This window comes from Lytechinus pictus, chromosome 3 (assembly GCF_037042905.1).
Source record: "Lytechinus pictus isolate F3 Inbred chromosome 3, Lp3.0, whole genome shotgun sequence".
NCBI lineage: Eukaryota > Metazoa > Echinodermata > Echinoidea > Temnopleuroida > Toxopneustidae > Lytechinus > Lytechinus pictus.
Genome location: NC_087247.1, coordinates 65,118,302 through 65,145,468, shown reverse-complemented (window position 1 = coordinate 65,145,468; position 27,167 = coordinate 65,118,302). Strand labels below are relative to the sequence as shown.

At 34.4% G+C, this 27,167-nt stretch overlaps 1 protein-coding gene across 3 annotated transcripts in view; it reads left to right on the top strand.

Moving 5' to 3' along the window:
- The window catches only part of LOC129256810 (echinoderm microtubule-associated protein-like 4), a 37,786-nt gene extending 12,639 nt beyond the window's left edge, over window positions 1-25,147 (top strand). Inside the window, exons 11-27 of one of the 3 annotated variants that reach the window (XM_054894996.2) lie at window positions 476-544; window positions 1,225-1,488; window positions 2,917-3,136; window positions 3,797-3,949; window positions 4,386-4,458; window positions 5,106-5,207; window positions 6,753-6,839; window positions 7,266-7,424; window positions 7,948-8,088; window positions 10,344-10,460; window positions 10,896-11,045; window positions 11,777-11,976; window positions 19,777-19,874; window positions 21,134-21,340; window positions 21,589-21,684; window positions 22,081-22,211; window positions 23,133-25,147. In XM_054894996.2, coding sequence (XP_054750971.2) covers window positions 476-544; window positions 1,225-1,488; window positions 2,917-3,136; window positions 3,797-3,949; window positions 4,386-4,458; window positions 5,106-5,207; window positions 6,753-6,839; window positions 7,266-7,424; window positions 7,948-8,088; window positions 10,344-10,460; window positions 10,896-11,045; window positions 11,777-11,976; window positions 19,777-19,874; window positions 21,134-21,340; window positions 21,589-21,684; window positions 22,081-22,211; window positions 23,133-23,273 — 2,408 coding nt within the window. In that variant the 3' untranslated portion in view covers window positions 23,274-25,147. Of the gene's footprint in view, window positions 1-475; window positions 545-1,224; window positions 1,489-2,916; window positions 3,137-3,796; window positions 3,950-4,385; window positions 4,459-5,105; window positions 5,208-6,752; window positions 6,840-7,265; window positions 7,425-7,947; window positions 8,089-10,343; window positions 10,461-10,895; window positions 11,046-11,776; window positions 11,977-12,676; window positions 12,768-19,776; window positions 19,875-21,133; window positions 21,341-21,588; window positions 21,685-22,080; window positions 22,212-23,132 lie in introns of those variants that run through there. The other 2 variants (XM_064097571.1, XM_064097572.1) reach the window with 2 other exon arrangements.
- Window positions 25,148-27,167: the final 2,020 nt, after the last annotated feature.

Genomic DNA, 27,167 nt, shown 5'->3' with positions numbered 1-27,167 from the left:
GTTGCTGTAGTTGCTAGTTCTGTGCTGGTCATGGTTGAACAATCTGAGACCGGAAAATTTTAGACCAATATCAAACCCAAGACTTGAGAGCTCAAGACCAATACAAAGATTATTAAAAGACTAATCAAACTGGTCTCTGGTCAAAGACCTGGTATGATTGTAACAATATTTTATTTAATAAAATTCGGTCATCCTGTAGGAATCTCATTGTGGTATCAGAAATAATTGATTTCATTATATTGATATATAATATTAATCTCTTTTCTAGTTTGGATTTTATAAGCCTAAGGTGTCTGTAATTGGTCTTGCATAACAGGTTCATAAAATATGAGATCATTATATTTTCTGTTAGTAGATCTAACATAACTTTGTTGACATTTATTGTACAAGTTAGGAGTAGTTTGATTGCTATACTGTTGATTTTCATTGATAAACATTTAATAGAGTTATAATCAGTACATGTATTCTGTATTAGATCAAAGTGTTGAGTCTGGAATAGCAAGCCAGGTTTCTCAAGATTTGAGTTCACTTCAGTCCATACCAGGTACAGCTTATCTTGTCAGCTTATCTTGTCTTCAGGCTAAGCTGCTGCCTTGCATTCAGCTTATCATGGTCACATTTTAAAGGAGATTTTGCTTCATGCTTTGCAAAAAAAAGAATGTTATATGAGCTTGGTGTTTTTTTACTTTGGGTAAGAAATGATGATATACACTAACAATGCAATGGCTTGTTGCTTTAATGGAGACTAACAATAATTTCACTGCCCATGCTTTATTTTTTTAATGCTTGATATAAAAATATTAACAATTTGATCTCTCTCTCCCCTTCTCTCCCTTCTATTCTCTATTTTTTTTGTAATCTGATTTTCTGAATGTCCTATGCTCTCTTAATATTATTTGATTATTTTCCTCCATTCCTGATATCATATTACATGTTGGAATGTGCATCTATTACTTTGGGTCTATTCGCACTCTTTCTGTCATTGAATAATACGGATCTATTTTCTGTCATGGTTCATATTTGTGTATGCTTCTATATGTCTTTATGCTTATACTATCCCTTATCTATAAAACTTTCTTGGTTTCTTTACTGTTTTTGTATGGCCTCCTCTCTATCACTTTCTCCATGCATGTCTGTCTGTCCATCTGTCATTCATTCACCATTTGTGCCTTTATCTTTGCTTGAATGCCTTGCCTGCTATATCCCCTTTCCACACATCCACAGCCTCTGACCAGCCTCTTATTTCATCCAAAAAGCCAGCTTCAGATTCTCGCTCTGTCCGCTCCTTTGCTAGCAGCATGGGGGAGGATAAGAAGAAGAGTGTGGGATCATCTCTCATGCAGTCTTTCAAAAGTCTTATTAAGAGAGGCAAGAAAGGAGGAGAAGAAGATGGAGATGAAGAGATGGATGGAGGGGAAGAAGAAGAGCTACTGATGTTAGAAGGAGAGGATGATTATGATGATGAGAAGTTTGATGAATTGGACAGTGGTAAGATAGTTCTAATCTGCTGGATCCCATAACAAAGCTTAACGATTGATCTTGGGGCTAATACCTATGAACAATTGCATTGATTATTGTGCACGCTCAAATGTAAAAATCTGTTGCACAATAAATTGCTTAGCTTTAAATCACCTGGCCCTGGAATTTATTGAACAAAGATATTACATTTATGGGGGGAATGCTTTGAATTCAGTACTGATAGCAATGGCAACTAACAATCTATTGCTTAGATGCAAATTTTGCTTGAAATGGAATATTCAAATGTACTTTGTTAATCGCATGATTCAAGCAATTATTTATTGAAATGTGTAATGTTATTTCAATACTAATATGAAAAAGCAGGCAGTGATTGCATGTTTATTTTTTATCATTAGATGGGAAACTGTGTAAAAGAGACTATTTAAGGGAGGTATAAAAACTGGTCAATTTCTGTTTAGTTCATGCCCCCCTTCTCCCAATGAGAAACTATATATGAGCAAAACATGCAGAGCAAAATACAGCTTTCAATGTAGCTAGTATTTGAAACCATCCATTATATTATGTGGCAAGTGATATTTAGCAAAAATAATTTATATATACAGTCCGACCTCTCTTATCCGGACACGCCGGGACCAGCACCAATCCGGATAAGGAATTTATCCGGATCTGGGAGACCCAATATCAAATACACGCAGCTGCATCCCCAACGGCGGTAGCTACACATAATCTATTGTAGTGGGCATACAGACAGTATTCACTGCAGTGTCAGTGCAAATTATAGACGGTAATTTTACGGAAATGAAATCAATCGATGGCCAAAACTCTTGGATAATTTACATGCTATTAATGATTGAGGTTTAGGCTACATCGAGGAAGTGACTCGATGAAACTAAGTTTTTCGATTGGATCATCGTGGCGGGTATCGCAGCTTTGCAATGTCGGCCATTGTTATACTGACTGTAGGCTCAAACATGATAGATGGCGCTGCCCGTATTATTGAGGCCTTGCGCTAGCTAGCGAGACATGTGTTTTTTCCCCGGGAAATAAAAAGAGAATGTGATGAAATATTTGTGCTGCGCCCTGATTTACTGGAAAATTATCCTGTCTAAGTTCTTTCGGTGATGTGGGTGAGGTATTTTCGTGAAAAATAATGTGGGTAGGTAGATTGGGAAATATATGTAAATGTAATCAAAGTGAGTTTGCTTAGGATTGAGTTTAGATTGAAATCTCATTTCCTCACATACTAGATTGATTTGGAAAAAAAAAATCTTGATCGGCAAGTGTGTGTCCGGATAATAGAGAGATCCGGCTAAGGGGAGGCCGGATAAGAGAGGTTGGACTGTACATTTATTTGTTTTTTTTCATTTTTACTCCATGGAGAAATTAATTAAAGTAGACCTCTAGTCAGTGAGTAGTGCAATTTTTGATTTAAAACAGAAATAGAAGATGTGGGAGTACAAAGTAAGACTGAAGTGGAGAAAGAGCCTGAGGAAGAAACAGAAAAAGAGGAGGCAGTTACTGATGACCCTAAGCCTGAGGTCAATAAATTAGAAGTCATAGTTCAAGGAAAGCAGATCTCATATTATATACCAGACAAATATTCAGAGATGCCGAGTCTTCCTGATCCACCAAATGCTGAGTTACAACTTGACTGGGTGTAAGTTGATTTGATATGCTGTAAACTTTGATTGTTCAGTATCTGTGATTTCATATCTTGATACAATCTATATACAATATAATTCTATTATTCAATGTCAGCAGAACAATGGTAGAGTGATTGATAAGATATTTGAGAACATTCTGGTGTTACTTGCAATTCTTTGGCTCTATGGTAAGACAGTATTGGTATTGGTGGTGATTTTTTACCTGATTGCTAAGAAAGCATGAATGCTTGTAAGCAAGCAACCAGAGGACCGACGGCTTAAGGTCCTCTCCGAAGGACCTGGTACTGAGGATTAATGCCTTACCAAAGGGCACTAGCGCACCAAGTGGGAATCGAACCCGGGTCACCAGAATATGAGTCCCTCGCTCTACCGACTGAGCTAACGCGCCTCCACAGTGGTTTTACATGATTGAAGTCAAGTGGAATAAGGGATAAGAAGATAATTACGTTGATCCCTTTCATAGAATTGTTTATAATTGCAATTATTTCACATATAACATTGAATGGTTAATGCTTGGAAAGATCTTTCCTCACACAAGTAAAATGCAATCTAGGGAAAATGACGAATGTGATAATCAATACTTTATCACTTTGAATGCAGAACTTACTAATCAAAGTACAATGATTGTGATTATCATGCTTTCTTGTTACTAGGTATGGCTATCGTGGGAATGACTGTAGAGGCAATCTTTTTGAAGTATCTGATGGTGGAGAGATTCTATACTTCATGTCTAATATTGCTATTATTTATAACCCAACACTTAATACCCAAAGGCATTATACAAAGCATACAGCTGAGATTCGAAGGTGGGTGCTTCACTGTTTTGCAAAACAGTATTTACCAAATACCAACTGTAAAATTAAATGCAATCTTGTTGATTATTTCTTAGAAGAAACCTTCAAGATTTGGAAGTGTTTTGCATTAATTGATCTATGCTCACAACTATGTAGACTGTTTAATAACCTTTTGTGCTTAATCTATATCCTATCTCATCAAGGAATTGTTGTTATATTAAGATCTTGATTTTGTGTAATCGGTCATTATAGCATGATAATGCTCAACTTGGCAACTTTGACAAAAGAAAAAGAAGACAAAAATAAAAAATTGACAACAGTAACCTGACATAATTCAGGTTACCTTCAGTGCATATAATTCATTCTGTCATGACATAATAGAAAGCAAATTATATAAATCATTAAATTTCATGCTGTTACTCAGAGTAACTGTGTACATTTTCTTTAGCATGAATGTTCATTCAGATAACATCACCGTGGCAACTGGGCAAGCAAAGGGACCAGCAGGGTCAGAGGTTAAGGTATATTATTTTCTTCATTGCATGGATTACTGAAATAAATTTGCTTCTACTATATTTTTATCACACAAAAGCCAGTGAAAGCACTGGTTTAGAACATAGACAAAATTGTATTGGCAGGCATTTCCTTTTACATTTTCAGATAATTTGAGGTAATATGAAAATAAGTTTTTGATTTTATAAAAATCAATTTTACTTTATTGCAGTTATAATGATCCTAGTCATTATTTTTAGTAGACTTGGTAGTCAAATGATTTTCTTCTCTCCCTAATTTGTACATCATAGCTCATGTTTTCATACAATCACTTTGTATTATATCTTCGTTTTCTTGGTAGTGTAATTTCCATGTAATTATCATAACTTTTATTTCATGATTGCAAATAATTAGTCATTTATATTATCTGATGTTGCCCAGAATAGACGTGGAAACAATATGGCTTATTATGAATAAATAAATTAAAGTTAATAAATGAATGAATGAATTAGATAAGATTTTGTTTTTCACTTTATCAATTTTAACCAGTCTTTGTCAGTTAAATCTTTGGAAATAATAGGCCTTCAGTTATTGAAAGGGAATGTAGCTAGCATTGTTCTTATCATCATCAAATGTTTTATAAAAAATGATAATCTGTCATCTTAAATTATTGCAGCCTATGGTTCATTTATGGAAGGTGAATACTCTGGAAACTCTGTTGGTTTTTGAAGATGACTTTGAGAATGCCATCATATGCTTGGCCTTTTCACATCTCCAGGTATGGTCAATAGTGTTGTATAATGATGAAAATAAGAGCCTTTTTCTTAAAGGAAAATGAAACCCTTGAAACCAGCTGAATCCATATCAAAGAGAAAAATCAAAGAAACATATTGTTGAAAGTTTGAGGAAGATTGAATGAATAATAAAAAAGTTATGAGCATTTGGAATATTTAGATCACTAATGCCATGTAGATCCTCCCATTGGCAATGCGACCAAGATCTGTGATGTCACACACGTACAACTCCCTCATTACTTTAGTACTTATTTCACTTATATTCTCACTTTTATAGAGTCTATCACAAGGTAAGGTGTTCTCTTTATGAGAGGACAAGTACAGAGGTTTCACAACATTATATCATTGATGAATCGTTTGTCATATGATTAGAATGAGCAAAAAGATATGTTTTGGGGTATATTTTCAGTGTCCAAAAGGGGAGAGTTGTTCATCTGTGACATCATAGATCTTGGTCGCATTGCCAATGGGAGGATCTCCATAGCATTAGTGATCTCGACATTCAAATGCTCATAACACTTCTATTGCTAGTCCTATTTTACTCAAACTTTTGTTGATCTTATTCTTTGATTTTTCTGCTTTCACAAAAGCTAACTTGCTCCAAGAGTTTCATTCTCCTTTAATTGCTTTGTGCACATATTTGACAGATGCATTAATACTTCAATGTCATGGACAAAAGTAATCACTCCTGACCAAAAGATTGACAAGTAATAGTTTCTCATCAGGAAACCTTTGAAAGTTTGAGCCTTGCATTTGGCGTTGTGTCCAGGATTATCTGATAGATATTAAACCAAGTTTTTGAAATTTAACTTCTACTGTAGATAAACCAACTTCAAACAATAGTAACTTGAGGTGACCATAACTGTTGGTATCCAAAGAACAAAAGCATGTTCATTGGGTTATACACTTAGCCAGTTGCATTGCTATATCAGTGCATTATTTGTCCTTTGTACCTTTGTAAAGTATGCTGAAGTCTCTCAGTTTAAAATTTCTTTAAAAAACAGAGCTGGAACCAATCTGGTCTATACCTGTTAATAAAGAGGATTGTCAGGCATTTGCCTACAGTAGCTTTATATTAGATCTAGCCCTTTATGTAAATTGCCAATTCGTCTACTGCCAACTCGTCCACTCAACACATGGTCTATAGTCTAATGCCATTCCGTCAATCAGCATTTCGTCTAACAACCATTTTGTCCATTAATCATTTGGTCTGATCATCACTTCGTCTAATCACCAGTTCGTCTATAACCATTTCGTCTCATAACCAGTTGGTATAATATCCATTTTATATTAATTAATTTTGCTTAATTAACACTAAATCCAATTAGACCAAATGGTACATGGACTAAATGGCTATTGGACCAACTGGTTATCAGACGAAATGGTGAATGGACTAAATGGCAATTAGACCATGTGGATAGTGGACAAACTGATGGTAGACCAAATGATAGACGAGTTGGTAACAGGATGAATTGGCAGACCAATTGAAAATAAACTGCCCTATATCCTTGTGATTTTTTTTCAATCAGGACTACCTTTTGGCAGTTGATCAGAGCAATATAAACACCTTATCAGTTTGGAATTTCAAGACAGGTGATAAGATGACATCAACTACGGTAAGTTAATATATGGTATATTCATCAATCACAGTTTGTCTGAAAGGATAATTGTAATTGAATGAAATGGATTTTTTGTTACTTCTGTTCATCTACTTGATAATAAGAGTAATACAATTTATTCAACATGGTAATCTGAAATTTGTTTATCTGGTCTATATTATTTGGAAAATCAGGTGTCCTGTCTAATTATTCAAGCTGTGAAATATAGCAGAAAGTTTTCATCTAAATATACAGATCTAGTGTATAGCCAATTATGTAAATTCTTAGTGAATTAGCCATTAATAATTTTGTGTACGTCTAAATACTGTAGTGTTTCATTATGATTAGTATTGGGATGCTTGCATCTTGATCATCAATAATTCAGAGCAACAGACCATTTTACTTTCAAATGATGATAATCTAGAGTGTTGTTTGCATTTGTAGTTGAACACAACAGTGGTATGTCAGGCAAGCTTTCACCCCAAGGATTCTGGTAAGATAATTAGCATTGGTAGAGAGCATCTAGTTTTCTGGGAGCTAAAATCTGACGGGGAGGATGAAGCTGAGACACATGTAGAACAGACTATGGCAGCTAATTTTGAGGTTAGTCCAAATATTGATCTATTACACAACACAATGTAGGGTAGGCAATGATCCAGCTGGATTAGACAAAATAGTCTGGAGAGGTTGACTATTGTGCAAAGAAAAAAAAAACATGACCCCTGAAATTGTATTTTATCTAATGCGGCTGGATCCGTGCCTGCCAATGTTTTGACTTGTGACAGCAGTTTGGTATACCGTTTTCCGGAAAATGATTACATCAGAAATGAATTATGTATTGTATGAGATATATTATGATGTGGTATTTCAGTCCATCAGAGGAAATTTCTTCATCAAAATAATTGTTTATATGTTGAATGGAATGTAAATGTGAAGTGAAATTAATATAAAGTAAAATTGGGTTGAGTATAGTTCAAATCAATAAAAAAAACCTCTGAAAGAATTTGTATTATTCTATATGAACTATCAATTTGAATTGATTGAGAAGTTAGTGAAATGAAATAATTGCACTGTGATTATTTGTGTTGTCTTCAATTACTCATTATTTTATCACTACTTGTTACAGAACAACATGAAGGCTAAGTATGTTATCAGTATGTCATTCCGTGGTAATGGTGATCTAATAACTGGTGATTCTAATGGGACTATCTATGTGTGGCCATCTGGTGGTAATACTATCTCGCACACCATCAATCATGCTCATGAGGTTTGTATTAATATTCAAACACATTTAAGCCCCTGTGTACTGTTTTTTGAAGCCATTGCTTGCATGGAGAAGTGATTTTTGTATCAACAGTGGTTTATGAATATCTAAACCTGACCTAAAACAAATATTATTAGGTGGTCTGTCTATGACAGATCACCTCTTAATTTCGTCAGAATTTTCTTTATTATTTCTTTATTATTTATTTTTAGCACCTATGTTTGTCGCCAACTTTTCTCCGAATTGGCTGAATCAATTTGGCTTATTTTTCTGTCATATATAGAGTCTATCATAGAGATGGCATACTAAGCTTTTCAAGGTCATCTGATTACGACGACGTCATCTACGTGCCATTTTGTAAATTTCTCAATTTGATCATATCAACATAACGGATCATCAATAATCAACCATATTTACATCACTTAAACTTTAGGTTAAAGGTCATCTGTCAATGTCATCAACGATCATGTAAAGGTCATGACGCGCGCGTCAAAGCCAAAAAAATTCTCCAAATGGCCTATAAAAATTTTTGGGTATGTTTCAAGTCATTTTGAGCATTTCAAAAATTTGCGCGCGCGCGTTTCCGCGCGTAACGCCATAACGCAACGCAGAAACACAGTTTTTTTAAAGATCATTGCATTGAAGATATAATTCTGAGCAATTTGATACCTTGATCAACCTCCTACGACCATTAATAACGAAATTAACACCCGTTAAAGTTTGCAGCACGTGTGCGCGCGAGCTCTCACTACAGGCCATATATGGGCAAAAACATGTCTATTGAAAATTCACTGTAGCTCTTTAAATAGTCCGTTGACACCAATTTTTTTTTTCATATATCGATAGAGTATGAGTTGTAGATTTGATTTCATGTCACCATTGTCCCTCAATTTGATCATGACGTCATCAAAATTGCGCCTAAACTGAAAATTTCATTTTTTTTCAAAAATGACGTCATCAAATTTATGCAAATTTGATCATAACTCCGTAAATATTAATTGTTTTTCGTCCAGATTTCGATATGTTGTAGTTTAGAATGTACTCTTTCTCCTTAGTTGTCATGAATTTTCATTTTGAAAAACGCATCATGGCGTAAAACAGCGATGAAAAGAGGCATGTCATTTTTCCTCATTTTGCGTGTAATCTCTATGGGACATGACTTTTTCTCAAAACTAGATTCTACATTCCTCTATTTCGTGAGCTATATCTCCATTTTTTCTTGTTAGTTATCCCTGAGCTTTTAGTATGTTGTAGCTGAGATTCTTAGCTTTTGGAAGTGGTGGCTTCATTTTTCGATCAGATGCCGAGATCATGCTCGTTTTTCACTTGCAAAATTGGATTTGTAATTCTCAAATTTCCTTACGTGTAATCTCTATAGGAACGTATAATTCCTATGGAGAATATCGTGGCTCAATGGATAACGCACTTAACTAGCGTCCTTGGGGGCGCAGGTTCGAGTCCTGGGGTGAACAAGATGATTTTTTTTTCTTTTTTTTTCTTTTTACCACCTTGTACATGATCCTTTATGATAATTAAAAGGTATGAAAGTTAAAATTTAGCAAGATAAAACAGATTATAATTACTTTTTTCATATCACATGTATTTTCATATATCAAAGAGACCCTTTTAACAGTGCTTTATCATCTCCCTCTTTCACAAGTATTCCAGCCATAATGAATATTCCGTTGTCATCATGAAGATCATATTGATGTGCATGAACATGGTAATAGTGATCATGATGGCGAGAATAAGGACAGACCACCTAATTCGTCCGCATGACGAATTAAAATCTAGTTTCTAATTCTAATCATATAAGTGCAATGCCATGATAAAATACGTGTAGAGTAAAATTGAATTGTGAAATATGTGTGAAATACAATTACTTCTATTTTAATTTTTAATTGTGGCAAAGTGAATGCTTGTTTACAGTAGTAGCTACTTGATATAGGCTATGAAATGATAAAAAAGTGTTCTCTGACCTGTTTTGCCCTGCAAATTACATTTGATATGGATATCTATATAATAAGGAATGTTTTATACAATTGTTTTATGAAAGTAGGTTTTGTAGCTTTTGAAGACCTGGGCACTCTGATGTTGTAAAATTATGTCATACTCTGAACCAATAAAAAATTCACTTTTATATTTGCACCATTCTCAATATGATATTTTTCTGTACATTATTCTGTATGGCTTTTTCAGTAAATTTATATTTCATTGTGGTAATGAAATTCAATACTTATTTTACCTCTTCCTAACAGGGTCCAGTGTTCACCTTACAGATGATAGGTAAGACTTTGGTTTCAGGTGGTCGAGATGGATTCATTAAATGTTGGTCACTAGCAGGCAAAGGTGCGGACTCTAATGGTAAACTACAGGTGAGTGAGGGTCACATGATCAGTCATGTGATTAATTCATTTCATTCGGTGTTGATCATTAGCAGGCAAAGGTGCAGACTCTAATGGTAAACTACTGGTGAGTGATTAGACATGTGATAAATATAATGACCTTAAACATTATGACAACAATTTCATGATGGGACTTCATTTGTATGTTTATATATGAAAGAATGCTTAATTACGGTTTGCTATCATTTTTGTGCGTGCAGGAAAATATTTTCTAGTGAAAAATTATTTCATGCATCATCTTGTTTTTAATTTCCAGAACAAAGCTGAAGAATATACCAGGTACCCTAATCTAATGTATTCTTATTTGCTGATATTAAGTATCATCAACAAAATATGATTAGTTAAAGATATAAAGCTTACTATTTTAACTATTCTTTTTCTTTTGTATTTTTTTTAACCCCCCAGATACCTAAGCAAGAAGGTGGTATTCGTACAGTACTTCATACTGGAAATAAAGTTTACATCGGTACAACCATCAACTCACTCTTATCTATTGATTTGAAGGATAGTACATTCATTGTGACTGGAGAGGAAACTACTAATTGTGTGACACAAGTGAGTTTTGTTTATTATTAGTGTGTATCTATCAGAAACAAGTTACAGAATTCTAAAACTAAATATTTTGCCAACTGCAAATGAGCTGAATACTAGTAGTTCCTCCACCTACCTACCAAACTACCTACCATACATGTGAAGCTAGTACATTTGAAGCCATATCATTGAAAGTAGAAAACTCTTAATTGCAATGCCCTAGTAGGTATTGACATGATCTTTCCTGGAAAAATTGATACAAATATTGGCCCATCCAAAAACCAATATAATTTTAGCTCATAAGATATTTACTTAAGCATTTCATAGAAGTGTGTGGAGATGGTACTGTAGATAATTTACCATTTGGCTCAAGTTAAACCTATCTTGAGGAAAGTGAATATACCGCATTACCACAATGTCTCAATTCTACATCAAGGTCACTTAATTCAGCACAGTACAGAGCCAGTGTGTTATCCACTAATGACATTCAATCACCCTTCAAAGAGCTTTCATGGTTACAATTATTAATATAAGCTCTGATTTCAGACAAATAGAGTCAAATATGATTTAGCAACCACTTGTCACTATAGATCACAAATTTTGTTTCCCTTGTGTAATTTTCCAATTGAAAAATACATCATTGGACTCATCCATAAAGACCACTTGCTCATAAAAGCTGTGTATTTTGTCTACTTTGGATGGTCTTTTTATACATTGTGTTATACTTCAATATTTCTTTGACATCTTTCATACAGGCTCACTATGAAGAGGTTCACTGTATGTCTGTTCTATCTGATGACCAGTTTTTGACCGGAAGCTATGATGGTACAGTGTCTCTCTACAACTTCACTGACCATCGTCCACTCTGGAGATACATGGTCAAAGGGACTAATATCCATTGTATGGATGTCCATCTTGATACAGGTCTGGTTGCCTTGGGAACTAAGGATGCAAAGTAAGCTTCTCTGATATAACAATGCCTTTCTTTGATCTATTTGTCTCTGTCTCTGTCTTTTTGTCTATTTTTTGTTTATATTGTATTAATGTATGTGTGATGTCCTTTTCTAAGTCTAGTTTTTATCTCTATTTCTCCTTTTCTTTCGGAGCCCTTCTGTTATATGTTATAGTTTCCATTATTGTGTCTGTATTTCTATATATGTTGTGTCTGTATATTCCTTCTGTTTTATCATCATATCTCCCCCATTGTGTCTCTTGCTATTTGTTTCTGCCTCATTATATTTTTCTTTATATTTTCTACATTGAGTGGAACTACATACCCTTTTTCATTTTCAATATTTTTCTATACATTTGGTTAGGATAAACAAATAATGATGAAATTGATTTGTTTTAATCACATGGAAATTATGTAATGATTTCATTATGGTAATTTAAAAAAGATGTTTGTAATGGCTCATTTTATGTATTCTGCTTGTTTTTTTATCAAATACATGCACATTATCAAATGAGTATATTTGAAAGGCCTCTAATTGACTAGTTTGATGTATGAAGAAAATTGTGTATGTACAAATGACATATGCACCATTTTGTTTGTCATGTGCAGCATGCAAATGTATAAAAGATTAACACTAATGCCTTAAAACTGTGATTGATTAATTTTGTTCATGCATTTCATCTTTCAACCCGCTGCTTATCAGAATGGGTAACAGGTAATGATTTACTGTATCATCGTGGTACTCCTTAATTCACTATCGTCTTGTGTACACTTTGTTCATGAAATCATTTATCCATAGATGTCATTTTCTAATTGATCTCATTCATTGCTCCATACAGTCATTCTGTTTGTGTGTATTTCTCTAATACTAATATAAAACTTTGGTCTTAATCTCTGGTTTATGTTGTTGTTCAGGACATGTCTCGTATTATTATTTATTGCATACATTCAATCTTCTTCCATCAATAGCTTTTCATGTGATCATTATTGCTTGTCATGTCATTGCATGCTTCCCATGTATCATTTAACAGTTATGATAGAAGGTAAATATAGTAGAAGTAGTAGTAGTGATATAGGTTTGATAGTTGAAGAAGTAGTAATCAGGATTTCTATCCATTTTAATAACCTGCTTTGCTTCATATGGGGATGGCTAAGAATATCTTGCACTCACAGAAATGGATTGTACCTTTGCCTCCATCTACTATTGTCATACCATGCTGCATCCTTCTTCTTTAATCTTATGCTACTACAATCATGCTTGTGAAACCAACTTCATACTGACCAAAGCCCTTTATACCTTATATCCAATGACATACAATCTGTCCATTTTGTTGGTGTAACTAAAACATAACCCTCCTATTCTCCTTTATCTCTATCTTCTTCCCTGCCGTATTAGTAGTGTTCAATTTCCTTTTATCTTTGCTTATGAATAATCATAAATATCCCCCGCCCCTCTGTCTTCATTTTGATTATATTCTCAAAGGTTATTATTAGTAAGCATTTTTTCAGCTCACCTCATAATTGCTTATTAAATTTGACACCCTGATGCCATTCACCATTCAACTTATATTGGGATGGGGTGTCTGCACACTTAACAATTTTGAAGCCTTCTTTTTTGTGTTTGCATTATCCCAAAATAGGAATTCACTAGTTGTAATCTTTTTGTTCTATATAATATTGCTTAACATTTTGTACTAAAGATTGATGAGACTTTGGCTGTTTATAATTGATTTTCCGGGCACACAACAACTGGGTTTACATGTAGCCAAATGCAAATATGATAGACAATGTCCACCCTGTTATATTCTGGCTTAGGTGAAAAGACTAAGTAAATAATGAATGAGTATAGATCCTTCAGATTGAAAGCAGATTTCTTTGTTTGATAGTAATAGTTACACAAATTTATGAAGAAGGGGTAAATAGTATCAGCTAACTTGAATACAATAATATCCATATGTCTGCTATGTTTCACTTTGAAACAAACACTAATTCACAAAGGTGGTTTTTTTAAACCATCAGTTGAACCCATGGTTTATGCAGATTTCCTGTATAAATTACGCTTATTTACCGTGTATATTAAAAAATATGTGGCAAAAGCGCGCATTGGATATTTGTTTCAACCGATAGTTTTGAAAACCACCTTTTTTAATTTGGGCCTAGGAGAATATTTGTCTATTTTGAATTTGCCCAATAACAGATTTTACTGCACTTTATTCTATATACATAAGTGACAAAAGTTGAGCAAAATGTCTGACATTGCTTCCCTAAAAACAGCTTTAGGTGAAGTCCAATATTGCTATTGTATACAGTGTCTACAAGAATTATTTGTACACTGTGCATTAAAATACTGAAAAATGAGTGGATGGACTATGATAAAAGTAAAAAATTTGTAACCTGGCTTTCATAAACTCTAATGAATTACATATGAAAGAGAAAAGGAATAGTCTTTGTTTTACATCTAGTTGCAAATTGTTAAAGGTCACACATGAATGATTATAATTCATTAAAGTTGAATTAAGAAGGGGGTGAGTTTCCATAAATATAGGTTTTACATACAATATATAGTATATATAAGTTGTTCAAACACATAGCATGTCACAATAATCCTCTGCCTTCTCGATATTTTGCTTTGAAAGTCTATGAAATTAGCCACCTGTCAGAGCCCGAGAGACGAGTGTACAGAAAAGTCACTCGGAGTGTGACGTCACCGGGGGGAATTTAGTATAAGAGGTGCCTGAATGTCATACAGAAATGCTATGCAGAGAGAGAAAGATATTTTACAATTTTTTTTCAAAGCAACTCAAATCAAACAAATAGGACTGATATGTACAAATCTTTACTTTCCCTGTATAAAAAACAGTATGAATAACCACCATGAACTCTTCAATCATGATGTAAGATAGCAAACAGTGAGTTATTGAATGATATTTTCACTATTTCTCTTTTATTTTATCACGATGTTCAATCAAGTGAGTAGCTGGAAAGTAATTCCGGCGGCTAGCTCAGCGCGCGCTGAACGCATAATACTAGTACACACAACACCCAGGCATTGAGTGTACTGTTATGGTCTGGTATGTCGACTTAGTTCATGGCCGTGCAGCGATCCCCTGGCGTTTTTTCTTCTTTTCTTTTGTCTTTGACTCCACTTTTATATCCTCTGGATCATTTCCACTCATAGCTCATTCCACAGAACAATCTTGAACCAAACGTATAGTATTCTTTCTCGGCCTTCTGAGTTGTTTTCTATATTTAATTACGCTAGGGGTCACCGTCACACATACAAACGCAATTCGGAAGTGAGTTGAAGACAGAAAGATATATAGTAATTAGTATACATCTCTATGGTTGAAGACAACAAGAACGGTACGGTAGCTCGACAGCTAACTGCGCCGGAGCGGGCGGCCGGTCGGCACAAAGCAATTCCGCAACCAACTGTGTTTTTTTGCAAGAGCCGCGTCACACGCGGATAAATATGTCATAATAACACGTCTGCTACGTTATCGATCAAATTTCATATTATTCACCTTGAAATTATTCCTTTAGGGTCTATGGTATCATTCTGAGGGAATTCACATATTTGGAATAATAGTATGGCCACAAATATTTTAATCATTTCCTCTTTGCAAGTTCTATGGCTCGCAGATACAACTTCAACTGCAGTTATTCCATATGAAGGAGTACGTGCATAGTACACAAAACGGCACTGCCTTGTTTACTACACCGGGACCGAATACCCCCCGGTGACGTCACACTCAAAGAACACCCGTCTCGGTAGGCATTGCAGGAGCGAACTCAGGGAAAATGGGTAGGGATAAATCGTTCAAATTCACTATTTTGAAAAAAGAAAATGGGGGGTCAAATCACCTATTAGTGTTTGGGGGGTTGTAAGGTTGCTATTAATGTAAATATCTCAATATTTGGAATCGTCTTCTTAATTCAACTTTAAGTGTAATGATGCATAATTTCATATTTTTTGTGATCATTGAAGCGTAACTTGTAATGCTTCAATGATCATGACTTATTTCTTATTTTTTCTGAGAGATGAGATGCTTTGATTTCATATAAAATTCAGATCCTTTACATCTGTTTTATTTATTTTGACAGGAAATGAAATATTAAAAATGAATCTAATTACACCCCTGTACAAAAGTCAATGGGGCAAAAGCAGTCAGGCATCAATTCATTTAAAATTGTTTATGACATCTGTAATACCGACTGAAATATTAAGAACTGTATATCAAATGAAAGCATATCATCTCATCTGTCGGGAAAATGGGAAATAAGTCATGATCCCTGAATGAAGCATTGCGTGCTACGTTTCAGTAATCACAGCAAGGTCTGAAAATATGCATTATTGCATATAACAATTCATAGTCATTCATGCATGACTGATGACTATTTGGAAGTAGACACAAAACAAAGGCCATACTTTCTTTTCCATTTTTATATTCATTTTGACAGGAAATGAAATATGAAAAATTAATCTAATTACACCCATTTACAAAAGTCAATGAGGCAACAACAGTCAGGCATCAATTTGTTTGAAATCAGATGATCTTTGTAGGTTTGCATGGTGGAGTTTGTAATGTGAAGAAGGGAAGGAAATACAGGCAGAAAGATTGAAATGGAAAGACGAGAAATTATGAAAAGAGGAAATTAGAAGTATTCTTTTCTTGAAAGTGAGTGAAGTCCTGAAAAGGACTGTAAACCAGATGAGATGAGCTGAATATGGCTTGAGTAGCGACATCCGCACTCACGCCCAAGCAACTTCTCGGAATCACAACGACACCACTGACAGCCTTGCTGCCGACCCGGCCCGCCACCAATTCCTCTGACGTCCGCACTCCTGCCCACACAACTCCATGAAGTCACAGCGCCACCGCTGACTAATGTCTGCCGACCCGACCGGTCACCGATTCCTCCGACGTCTGCATTCTTGCCATAAGTACCCCGCGCTCGTTTAGCATCCTTCACTCCTGAAGACGGACAGTCAACCTGCCCGAAACGTCAAGTAACCTCTCTTCACTTCATCCTGCTACTACTCAAACTATCGCTACTCAAGCCATATTCAGCTCATTTCATCTGGTTTACAGTCCTTTTCAGGACTTCACTCACTTTCTAATTTCCCCTTTTCCCCCTTTCTCGTCTTTCCATTTCATTCTTCCTGCCTGGATTACCTTCCCTTCTTCATATTACACATGGTGAACCGTAAACCTTCTCCACATTGTTTAAAATCGTTAACGAAATTCGTACAAGCGACTGAAATATTAAGAATTGTATATCAAATGAAAGCATATCACCTCATCTCTCTGAAAAATAGGAAACCAGTCATGATCAATGAAGCGTTGCACGATACACTTCAATAATCACAGCAAGATCTGAAAATATGTATTATTGCATTTCATAATTCATAATTGTTCATGCATGACCATTCACAATTTCCAACTTGTTGCAAAACAATTGCTAAACTTCCTTCTTTCATATGATATATAATTCATTATACTTTATGATGGTCAACTAAGGATTTTTTTGGTTCCAACATAGTTCATCTTCTCATTTTGAATTGCTGTATATAGTGTACAAATAGTTCTTGAAGACATTGTATGTATGCATTATGACTTCGCTTGATTCATAATTCAACTTGCCTATTATTGCACATTTTGCGTCTATAATATATATACAGTATGTATAATATGTAGAGCAAAATGATGCATCCAAGATGTACAATGGGAAAGGCATGTTTAATTATGGCATTTATATCTGATCTGATAATCACCTTTTGTTAGTTACACTAATTAATCAAACTAATTAATTAAACTATTTAAATTAATTCTAATACTATGATGTGTATTTTTCATTAACAAGCTTTAATGCATAGGCCAACATTACAAAGGTCTAAATTCATGTTGTATTTAATATTGTTCATATGGATGAAAAAAAAAGAAAGAGAGGTCAAATTCTTCCAGACACTTTAAGAGATATCTGTGACTGAAAAATCATCTATACTAAATCTCTTTGGAAGATGCATGTTAGTTTATAGAATGAAATTAAGATGGTGTTTCCGGTTACTTTATATTTCACACTAAATAATGATTGTGGGTACACTTTTTTCTGGGCTTCATTTGTGCAACATATTACAGAGACGCATAACAAGTGGGACCTTGCAGCTCAGATTATTGTCTCACCCACCAGATGTGAAGGCAAGACTAGGGAATCCAAATGTCGTCCATCCGTCCGTCCATCACAAACATTATGACACATAACTCCGCAAGCGTTAATCACTTTTCAACCAAACTGAGATGGTAGATGTACTAGGGGACCTGCATGTTATGCTGCAGTTGGAGGTCACATGGTAATTAAGGTCAAAGGTCATTTTCAGGTCAACGTTGAAGTTTACGCGCAAGACTCTCTTATGACACATAACTCCGCAACCATAAGTCACTTTTCAACCAAACTTGGGTTGTAGATGTTTTTAGGAGACCTGCGTATCTTGGCGCAGTCAGAGGTCACATGGTAAGGTCAAAGGTAATTTTGAGGTAATTGTTAAGACATAACTCCTCAACTGTAAGTCACTTTTTAGGTCACTACTTAGGTTGTAGCTGTACTTAGGAGACCTGCATGTTTTTGTGTTCAGAGATCACATGGTAAGGTCAAAGGTAATTTTAAGGTCAACATTAAAGTTTACCTACAAGACTCTTGTGACAAATGTTATTCCATCCCAGTTATTTATATTTTTTTATACAGTCCTTGCAAATCAGGATATTTCTGGTTACTTTCACAAGTGGGCGAGACACATCATTGCTTATGCCTTGTTAAAGTCAATCAATATTAACCTATGCCTTTCAAGAAGTAGCTTCTATAATAAAATCTCAAATTTTGCACCTATCCCGAATTCAAACGAGCAATATCTGCAATATTGCCCTCTTTCCAGCTTTCACTTTAAAAATGAGAGCATTGTCCATATTCCACTATGTGCTTTTATAACAGTGCAAAGAAACAGTTCCAGAGTAGATGTGAAAAATACATGCACATTTAACAATACATAACAATAGCCTGACCAAGATTAATTGATAGCTCTGTGGATAATCTGAAATCAGAGGAAATGACAGGTTTACATGCAGTCAAAACAATTCCTACAAGCTATAAGTTTGAATCATTATTATATGCAGCAGAATATATTATTAAAACTATGACTGGCTCCACATCAGGGAACATTGACAAATTTTGGCATAAAAGGGCCATATTATCCTTATCTAAAGACTCTAGGACAATATAATTGTATTGAAGTGAACTAATGTGACCAACCACCCCAAAACCAACAGAAAGCGGCTAGAGAGGGTTTTCTGTAAATAATAAATAGCAATTCGGTGTTCAAACAATAAATATTAGAAAATTAGCTTATCTGAAAGAGTACTTCTCCATACTACTAAAATTTGAAGTTGTAAAGTCAAATAAAAGACAAGATAGAGATTTTTTACAATTTTTTTGCAGACTGCATGGAAGTTTTGCAGGATTGCAGAGTGTCCAACCGAATGCTCCAGTGGACTTTTAGCTTCAAACCTTGTTTTCTCCTTATTTTTTTAAGCTCTCAATGAATTTTTTCTGCATTCAATCAAGTGATGATCAATTATGACAAGTTATAGATTATTGAAAAGCTTAGGATGTTCCTTCTCTCGAGCTCAATAAAAATCTCAAAATTCATTTTGGGTGACTTATTTTTGGGGTGGCTGGTCACATACTCTATCATATATTCCCCTCAGTCAATATGATACAATTATACTATATAACTCTCTTTATTTCCAGTGTCGTCATTTTGATGCTTGGTCAAACAACAGAAGATGCTGAGGTGAATCGTTTTAAGCTAGGTAAAGGAGCAGCATGTTGCCTCAAAATATCACCAGGTAATTTAAATTGATTGTGTACTGTTTTGTATAATAAGAAAGAAATATATGAGAGTGTTCAAGTGCCATCGACGTGTAAAGATGGCAAGATACATTAGATGGCAAGAAACGTTATCTTGTCAATTGGACATACATAACATTGTATGTCAACATGGCGAGATACCTTATCTAGCCATGTTGGCAAATAAAAAGTAAGTAGAGAGATTAAAGTTTATTCACGTAGATGTTGTTCTGTACTCAGCCAGCCAAGCCGCAACCTGGATTCATTTCGAACTGGATGTGGTGCGTGCAAGTTATGGATATAAAATTAACCCTAATAAGACAGGGAGGGGGGGGGCTGATTCAGCCCCCCTCAATATTTTTTGTGATAAATCCGCTGTGCAAATTTTTTTTTACTGCGTCGCTCGCTGACTTTTTACTTTCAAGTCTCGCACAACTTTTGAGGCAAAAATCGCGACCCCCGGGTAAGGGTTCCAAAATTACACAACATTTCGTAAGTGCATGCAGACCCAAAATTGATCAAAAATGTGAATTTGTGTACAGATCCAATACAAGTAGTGTTTTTAGCCAAAATTCATAAAGGTATCATTATTTTTCCTTTTTAATTTCATCTTGATTATGGTCAAAATAAAGTCCCCGACAATTTCCATTGAAAAAACAAAAAAATAAAAAAATAAAGAAATATATAAGAAATTTAGAAAACATTAAGTACATAAGAAAATAAATGTAATGTTTAAATTTTTTCAAGTACATTTGATCACATTCCTATAAAGAGTCTGTGAACCAAAATTAGCATTTTAGGGGCATTATTTAATTAATTAGAGCAAACTTTTGATTTTATGCATAAATTAGCATAATTAATTAGCAATGAGATTTTTTGCAGAATTTGATATTATGGTTTTGTATATTATGCAATGGGTAACGCGCGTGCCATTTTTCCTAACGATCGACCCAGTCTTCTTAGGCGTCGAAATAGCCCAGTCTATTTAGGGTTTAATCTCAAGTCAGTCAACTTGGCGAGATAACGTAACTCGCCATTTTGACATTCCAACTTTTTGTATGTTGACTTGACGAGATACCATTTACGTTTATGTCGACTTGGCACAATGATTTATCTTGCCATCTTGACAAGTCGATGGCACTTTAATGCTTCTGTAGAAATGACTAACCGTCAATTGAATTCTATTGCTGGTAATTAATAAAGAATCAGTTGGACTGTCACAGTGGATGCTTACTTCAGAATTATTTCTTTTGTTCAGATGGTAAAATGATTGCTGTTGGTTGCCAAGACAATCAAATCCTTATACTCCAAGCTCACAACAAAGGCAGCACTCTGGAAATGATTGGCAAATTCACAGGTCACAGTGGACCAATCACAGGGCTAGACTGGTCAAAAGACAAGACTGGAGAGGTGGAGCCTAGCTATCTGGTTCAAAGTAGTTCAGACCAGATAGAATATCTGATATGTGAGTATTACAACTTTTGTATTTGTGTGTGTGTAGAATAAATAGATAGAAAAGATTTTTCAATTGTAAAATTTAGATAATTTGTGGATAAAGTGCATGGTAAAATTACTGCTCCAATTACTGTAGGAATTATGAAATTAAATTATTGTGTGCAAGACCAACTTTTCTTGCAAAATGGGATTACATTCAATTTCATTTTCCTACATGGTAATGTGAGCAAAGTTTGATATTGTTTCAATGTTTTACAGGGAATAGTAAGACGTATGAAACTGTTGAGAACCTGGATGAAGTCCATAGTGTTGACTGGTCATCACAGCAATGTCTCATGGGGTATCCAGTAGCAGGTAGGTCAGCAAAGTTTAATATTCAGTTTTGAACTGATGAATTTACATACTCTGGCACTCTCACAATTCGTAATTCAATATAGCAGCAGTAGTGACTTTGAAAACAACTACATACAGTAAAGATGAAGTTTTTTTTTTTAAACAAGAGTAAAAACCCATTAATTTGTTAACAAAATCATAAGTTCATTTACCCCAAATGATCTTTGACCTAATAATAAATGCATCAGCTAATCGATTCTGATAAATTTGGACCATTCTTTAATATATGATTTTTTTTTTAAAGTATTTTTTTTTTTTTAAATGCAGTCCTCATATTTTTTTTTTTTTTAATGCAGTCCTCTCTGTAAAATATAAAGTGTTTATTATTTTGGTGATGTTAATGGTTTCCTTTGAAAGGTATTTTTGGAAAAGAAGAAGGACTTGAACAAGCCTCAGTAGATGTCTGTCATGATGATTGTCCATTGGTTGTTGCAGGGGGCTATGATGGTTATATTCGTCTTTACATGTATCCTTCTACTCATTCTGAGGTGAGTCAATGCTCTGCATAAACAAGAATACTTTAAAGCCCTCAATTTGTCAATGCTTCATGAAAATGTTGAGATGAGTCATATAAATATTGCCATGATAATGAAATAGTATTATAGCATGTATTCTGCTCATATTTGTATTAAAAAAATGGATATGGTATTTTCTTTTCATTTATAATATTCAGGAAACATTACATCTTATTAAAGGGGTACTCCAGGCTGAAAATAATATGATTTGAACAGATCATATCGGACAAGGAAAATACTGAAAATTTGATCAAAATCAGACAAGGAGTAACAAAGTTCTGGCATTTCCAAGATTAGCATTATTACTGTAAACAGTTCTAGGCATGGCATGTCTTCATGAATATTCAATGAGCAAACTGATGTTACATCCCCACTTGTTCTTTTATATTTTATTATATGAAATCAGGTTCATTCAATTTTTTTCCTCCAAAAACTAAAAAATTGGATTAGCAACTTATTTAGTGCATTAGATATTCATTGCTGCAACTTATTTCATTGTAAGGAAGACATATCATTCACACATGTATGAAAAAATGACACAATTAATATTTTATGTAATAACATAAAAAGGAAAGTGGGGATGTGACATCATCTGCCCGCCTAATGAATATTCATGATGATGCAAATATGACTGGTTTTACAAAATAGTGGTCAATTTAAAAATTCAATAACTTCATTATTAGATTTTGATGAAATTTTCTGCATTTTGCTCTCTGAATTTTACTCAATTTATATACATGTATAGATATTTTCAGCCCAGAGTACCCCTTTAAGAGCATGATATGTAAACAGATGTTGAAAATATTAACATTTACATTGCTTTACCTGAAATATTCGTGTTAATATATGTATTCTTAACTGGTAGATTTTTTTTTCTTCATATTATTAATATAGGCTCAGTTCAAGCAGTTTGCTGCCCACCCTCATTGTGCAGTGTGTGTAAGGTTCACAAGGTCTTCTCAACAATATCTCTTATCAGCTGGATCCAAAGACTATACTGTCTGCCAATGGAAAATTTCATTTACCAAGCAGTGACTCTTCAATTTGCTCACCAATTTATTCCAGTCTTCTCTGCTCAGAATCAGAAGATGATGTTCCAGGGGGCTAAGAGCTTTGGCAATTCTCTTTTTCAGTTGCTTACATTAGGAAAATATGTATGAATTACAGGACGTATGTTGTTTTTATCACATTGTGAGTCATTGGGTGAGTAATAACGTATGTAGACCTGACATCACATTGTGAGTCATTGGGTGAGTAATAACGTATGTAGACCTGACATCACATTGTGAGTCATTGGGTGAGTAATAACATATGTAGACATGACATCACATTGTGAGTCATTGGGTGAGTAATAACGTATGTAGACCTGACATCACATTGTGAGTCATTGGGTGAGTAATAACGTATGTAGACCTGACATCACATTGTGAGTCATTGGGTGAGTAATAACGTATGTAGACATGACATCACATTGTGAGTCATTGGGTGAGTAATAACGTATGTAGACATGACATCACATTGTGAGTCATTGGGTGAGTAATAACGTATGTAGACCTGACATCACATTGTGAGTCATTGGGTGAGTAATGACGTATGTAGACCTGACATCACATTGTGAGTCATTGGGTGAGTAATAACGTATGTAGACCTGACATCACATTGTGAGTCATTGGGTGAGTAATAACGTATGTAGACATGACATCACATTGTGAGTCATTGGGTGAGTAATAACGTATGTAGACCTAACAGACATGATCAATTTTTTTTCTTGGCTGATGTGACAACAAATTAATTGTATACGTTTATTTTATAGTTGCATGGAACAATCAATATTTAAAATGAAATTAAACAGATATAATATATAATGCTTAGAATATAACATAACTCATTACAATACATGACATATGTTGGTAATACAGTTTGTTATTGTTTAGGTGTAGGATTTTAGAGGTTACAATAATTTTGTAAGTCCATTGCAGTCATTGGTCCATAGGAGGCATTGTAGCTCAGTCAGCAAGGGTGCCTGCGTATTCCAAGCTTGCACTAGATATTGTACTTCTTTAATATCCTTCCAACAGTGATATGGTAAATGAATCTTAACTACTTTTGATATCACAAATAGCCTTAGTACACTGTAATACATGCTACAGCTTGTTGTATTAGCTAGGCTATCAAGATGTTTATGTGTAGTTTGAATCAATACAGGAGATGGTGAGTTTTTCTGCAGTAATCCCCACCTGCATCTTCTTGTAGACTTATTGAATGATCATGTTCTTTGTGTCATACTTTTTAATACTTTCTATTGTAAAATATTTTGAAATAATCAATTTATAAATATTAATAGTATCCATGTGAATGCCTTCCACTATCATTAAATATTTGAAGTTCTTTGCCAGCCTAATTCAAATCAAACCTGAAAGTTCTAGGTGTGATTTCAGGCTTAGAATATTGTGAATAGTAGAAGCAAATGCATATTTTGAAACAGACTGATGTTCTTGCAACATGATTAACAATGTTGTTAGTTTAAAGAGAAGTGCAATATTATCAACATTATGAATGCAAAGTGTTCACTGTAGAAAAATATTGAAAACAAGGAGTATTTATAAGAACATTTGTTAATTTGATGGTATAAGAATATTTTTGTTAGTTTGATGATCAGTGGAGATTTTGTGCCGTCTGTTTGTCATTGTCAATTGTGTGTTATAATATTCATGGTTATAAATGAGTTTGTACAAATGTGAGTTCACTTATATTTTTGTCTCTCTCATAAAGCTGTAAGTGCATTATTGGTTTAAAACAAAAATAGTATAAGTCTATTCTTGGTCTCTAGTATACTCTTTTAAGATCCAATATCCTGAGATGCGATAGGTATGATAAGTTCATCACAAATACTCTGAAATGATGACTTTGAAGCAAAGTTATCATGTCAAGTCATAAAAGAAGCTCAAAATAAGAAAAGTGCAATATTATATCGTTACTTGAATTTGTGTTTTACCAGAAAGGTTATAATTTCTTTATTCTATGCAAGTGTGAAAGTTGAAATCAAATGTTTCCAATGTCAATATGACCACTAGTTTCAGCTTTGTGTGATGTATTGAGTTTGTTTATCAAAATGGGGTTTGCTCATTGGCTGTTCATTGTTGACTTGATAACAAATTATTATATATTCCTCATTTTTCCTCCCCTTTCTTTCTGATTTGTAAATATAGAAGATCTATATGAAAGAAATTTGTCAAGTGGTTCACTGTGTCTGAATACTAAGGAATGTTACCAAGACTTTCTACTGCTTCATACATCATTTATATTATCATTATAGCATTTACTGGTGAACACTATTGCATTCAAAACAGGTTTTTGACTTGCTGTTAAGAACCATATCTAATTTAATTACATGTAGATGCATATTTTGCGTTATATTCTATTTTCAGATATATTCATTTAATCTCAGGTGACATTTAAAACCATGTACATCTTTAATATGTATATTAGGCTATACAGCTATAATACTTTGAATTGTTTGTGTAATTGTTCAATTTTGGAATACCCTTCCGTACATAGTAAGTATGTGTCTAATTTAACGATAAAGCCATCGGATGTTTACAGATTTGATGGTTGCCTTGGTAGCCCGGGGGGGGCACTTCCATTGACAAGTGGATACTATTTGCGACCAAAGAAACACGTAAAAGGGGTATCTTTTTCCAAGATAGGGCACGTTACGTAATAATATAGGGTGTCAAAAACACTATAATACTGAAAAAAAGAGTTTATATATAGGAAAGCTACGGGATTACGGTCCAATTTGCAAGGGTATGAAAACACTGAAATGGTATATAAAGGATGTACTATGTGCTCTAAAACAACGTGTTAGGGTCTGATTTGAACGAGGTTTGGGAGGTCGGCCATAGACCTTACTAAAACCCAATGTAAAAAGGTAATTAAGCCGACGTATGTCCGGTCGCGTCTGCCTGCGACGCAACGTCCATGATTTGATTTTTTACCTGCAAGTAAATTAGTCATGAAATCTCTGGAAGTGATCAACTTAATATTTCATACCATCTTCATGGAATAAAATCAAATACAAAGTTTATTGCAAACTTACTCATCACTCCATTAATTTGTTAATTTGCTTGTCTGATGTAATTGTAACTCAAATGTTGAAGGATTGCTGGGCTGTTTAACCATCGCTGTACTTGTTAAAGGGGTCAAATTAAGGGAATGCTTGTCAAGAGTACCGTTTTGTTTTTAATACTTGTTAAGGGTAGGGTTTCACATGCCAATACTTGGTTAATTGGTGCATTTTTAGAACATGGAAAATACTTTTAGTATTAGAGTGCTTTTCGAAACCCCAATGTCACGAATGGTATCCACTCGTCAATGGAAGTGCCCCCCCCCCCGGGCCTGGTAGTATGACATTTTTATGACCTCTGAAAGCTTGCAAAGTAAATGATTTATGAATTCATACAGAACAGGACTACTGCATGGCTGGACTGAACTATTGTTTTCCATATGAATTGGTTAAGAACATTTCATTTGTACAGTACATTTATCAGTATTTTTAATATCGATATCATATTTCAATCCGATATTTTCAGTGTTGATAGAAATCTTGTTATCTTGTTTGACATGGTAGCTGTGTATTGCACTGGCAATTGATCAACCAATTTTTGCCATTAGTTATTGTCATTGTTTCATTTTTGTCTCGCCTGCATAGCAGAGCGAGACTATAGGCGCCGCTTTTCCGACGGCGGCGTCAACATCAAATCTTAACCTAAGGTTAAGTTTTTGAAATGACATCATAACTTAGAAAGTATATGGACCTAGTTCATGAAACTTGGGCATAAGGTTAATCAAGTATTAGTGAACATTCTGCTCGAGTTTCAGGTCACGTGACCAAGGTCAAAGGTCATTTAGGGTCAATGAACTTTGGTC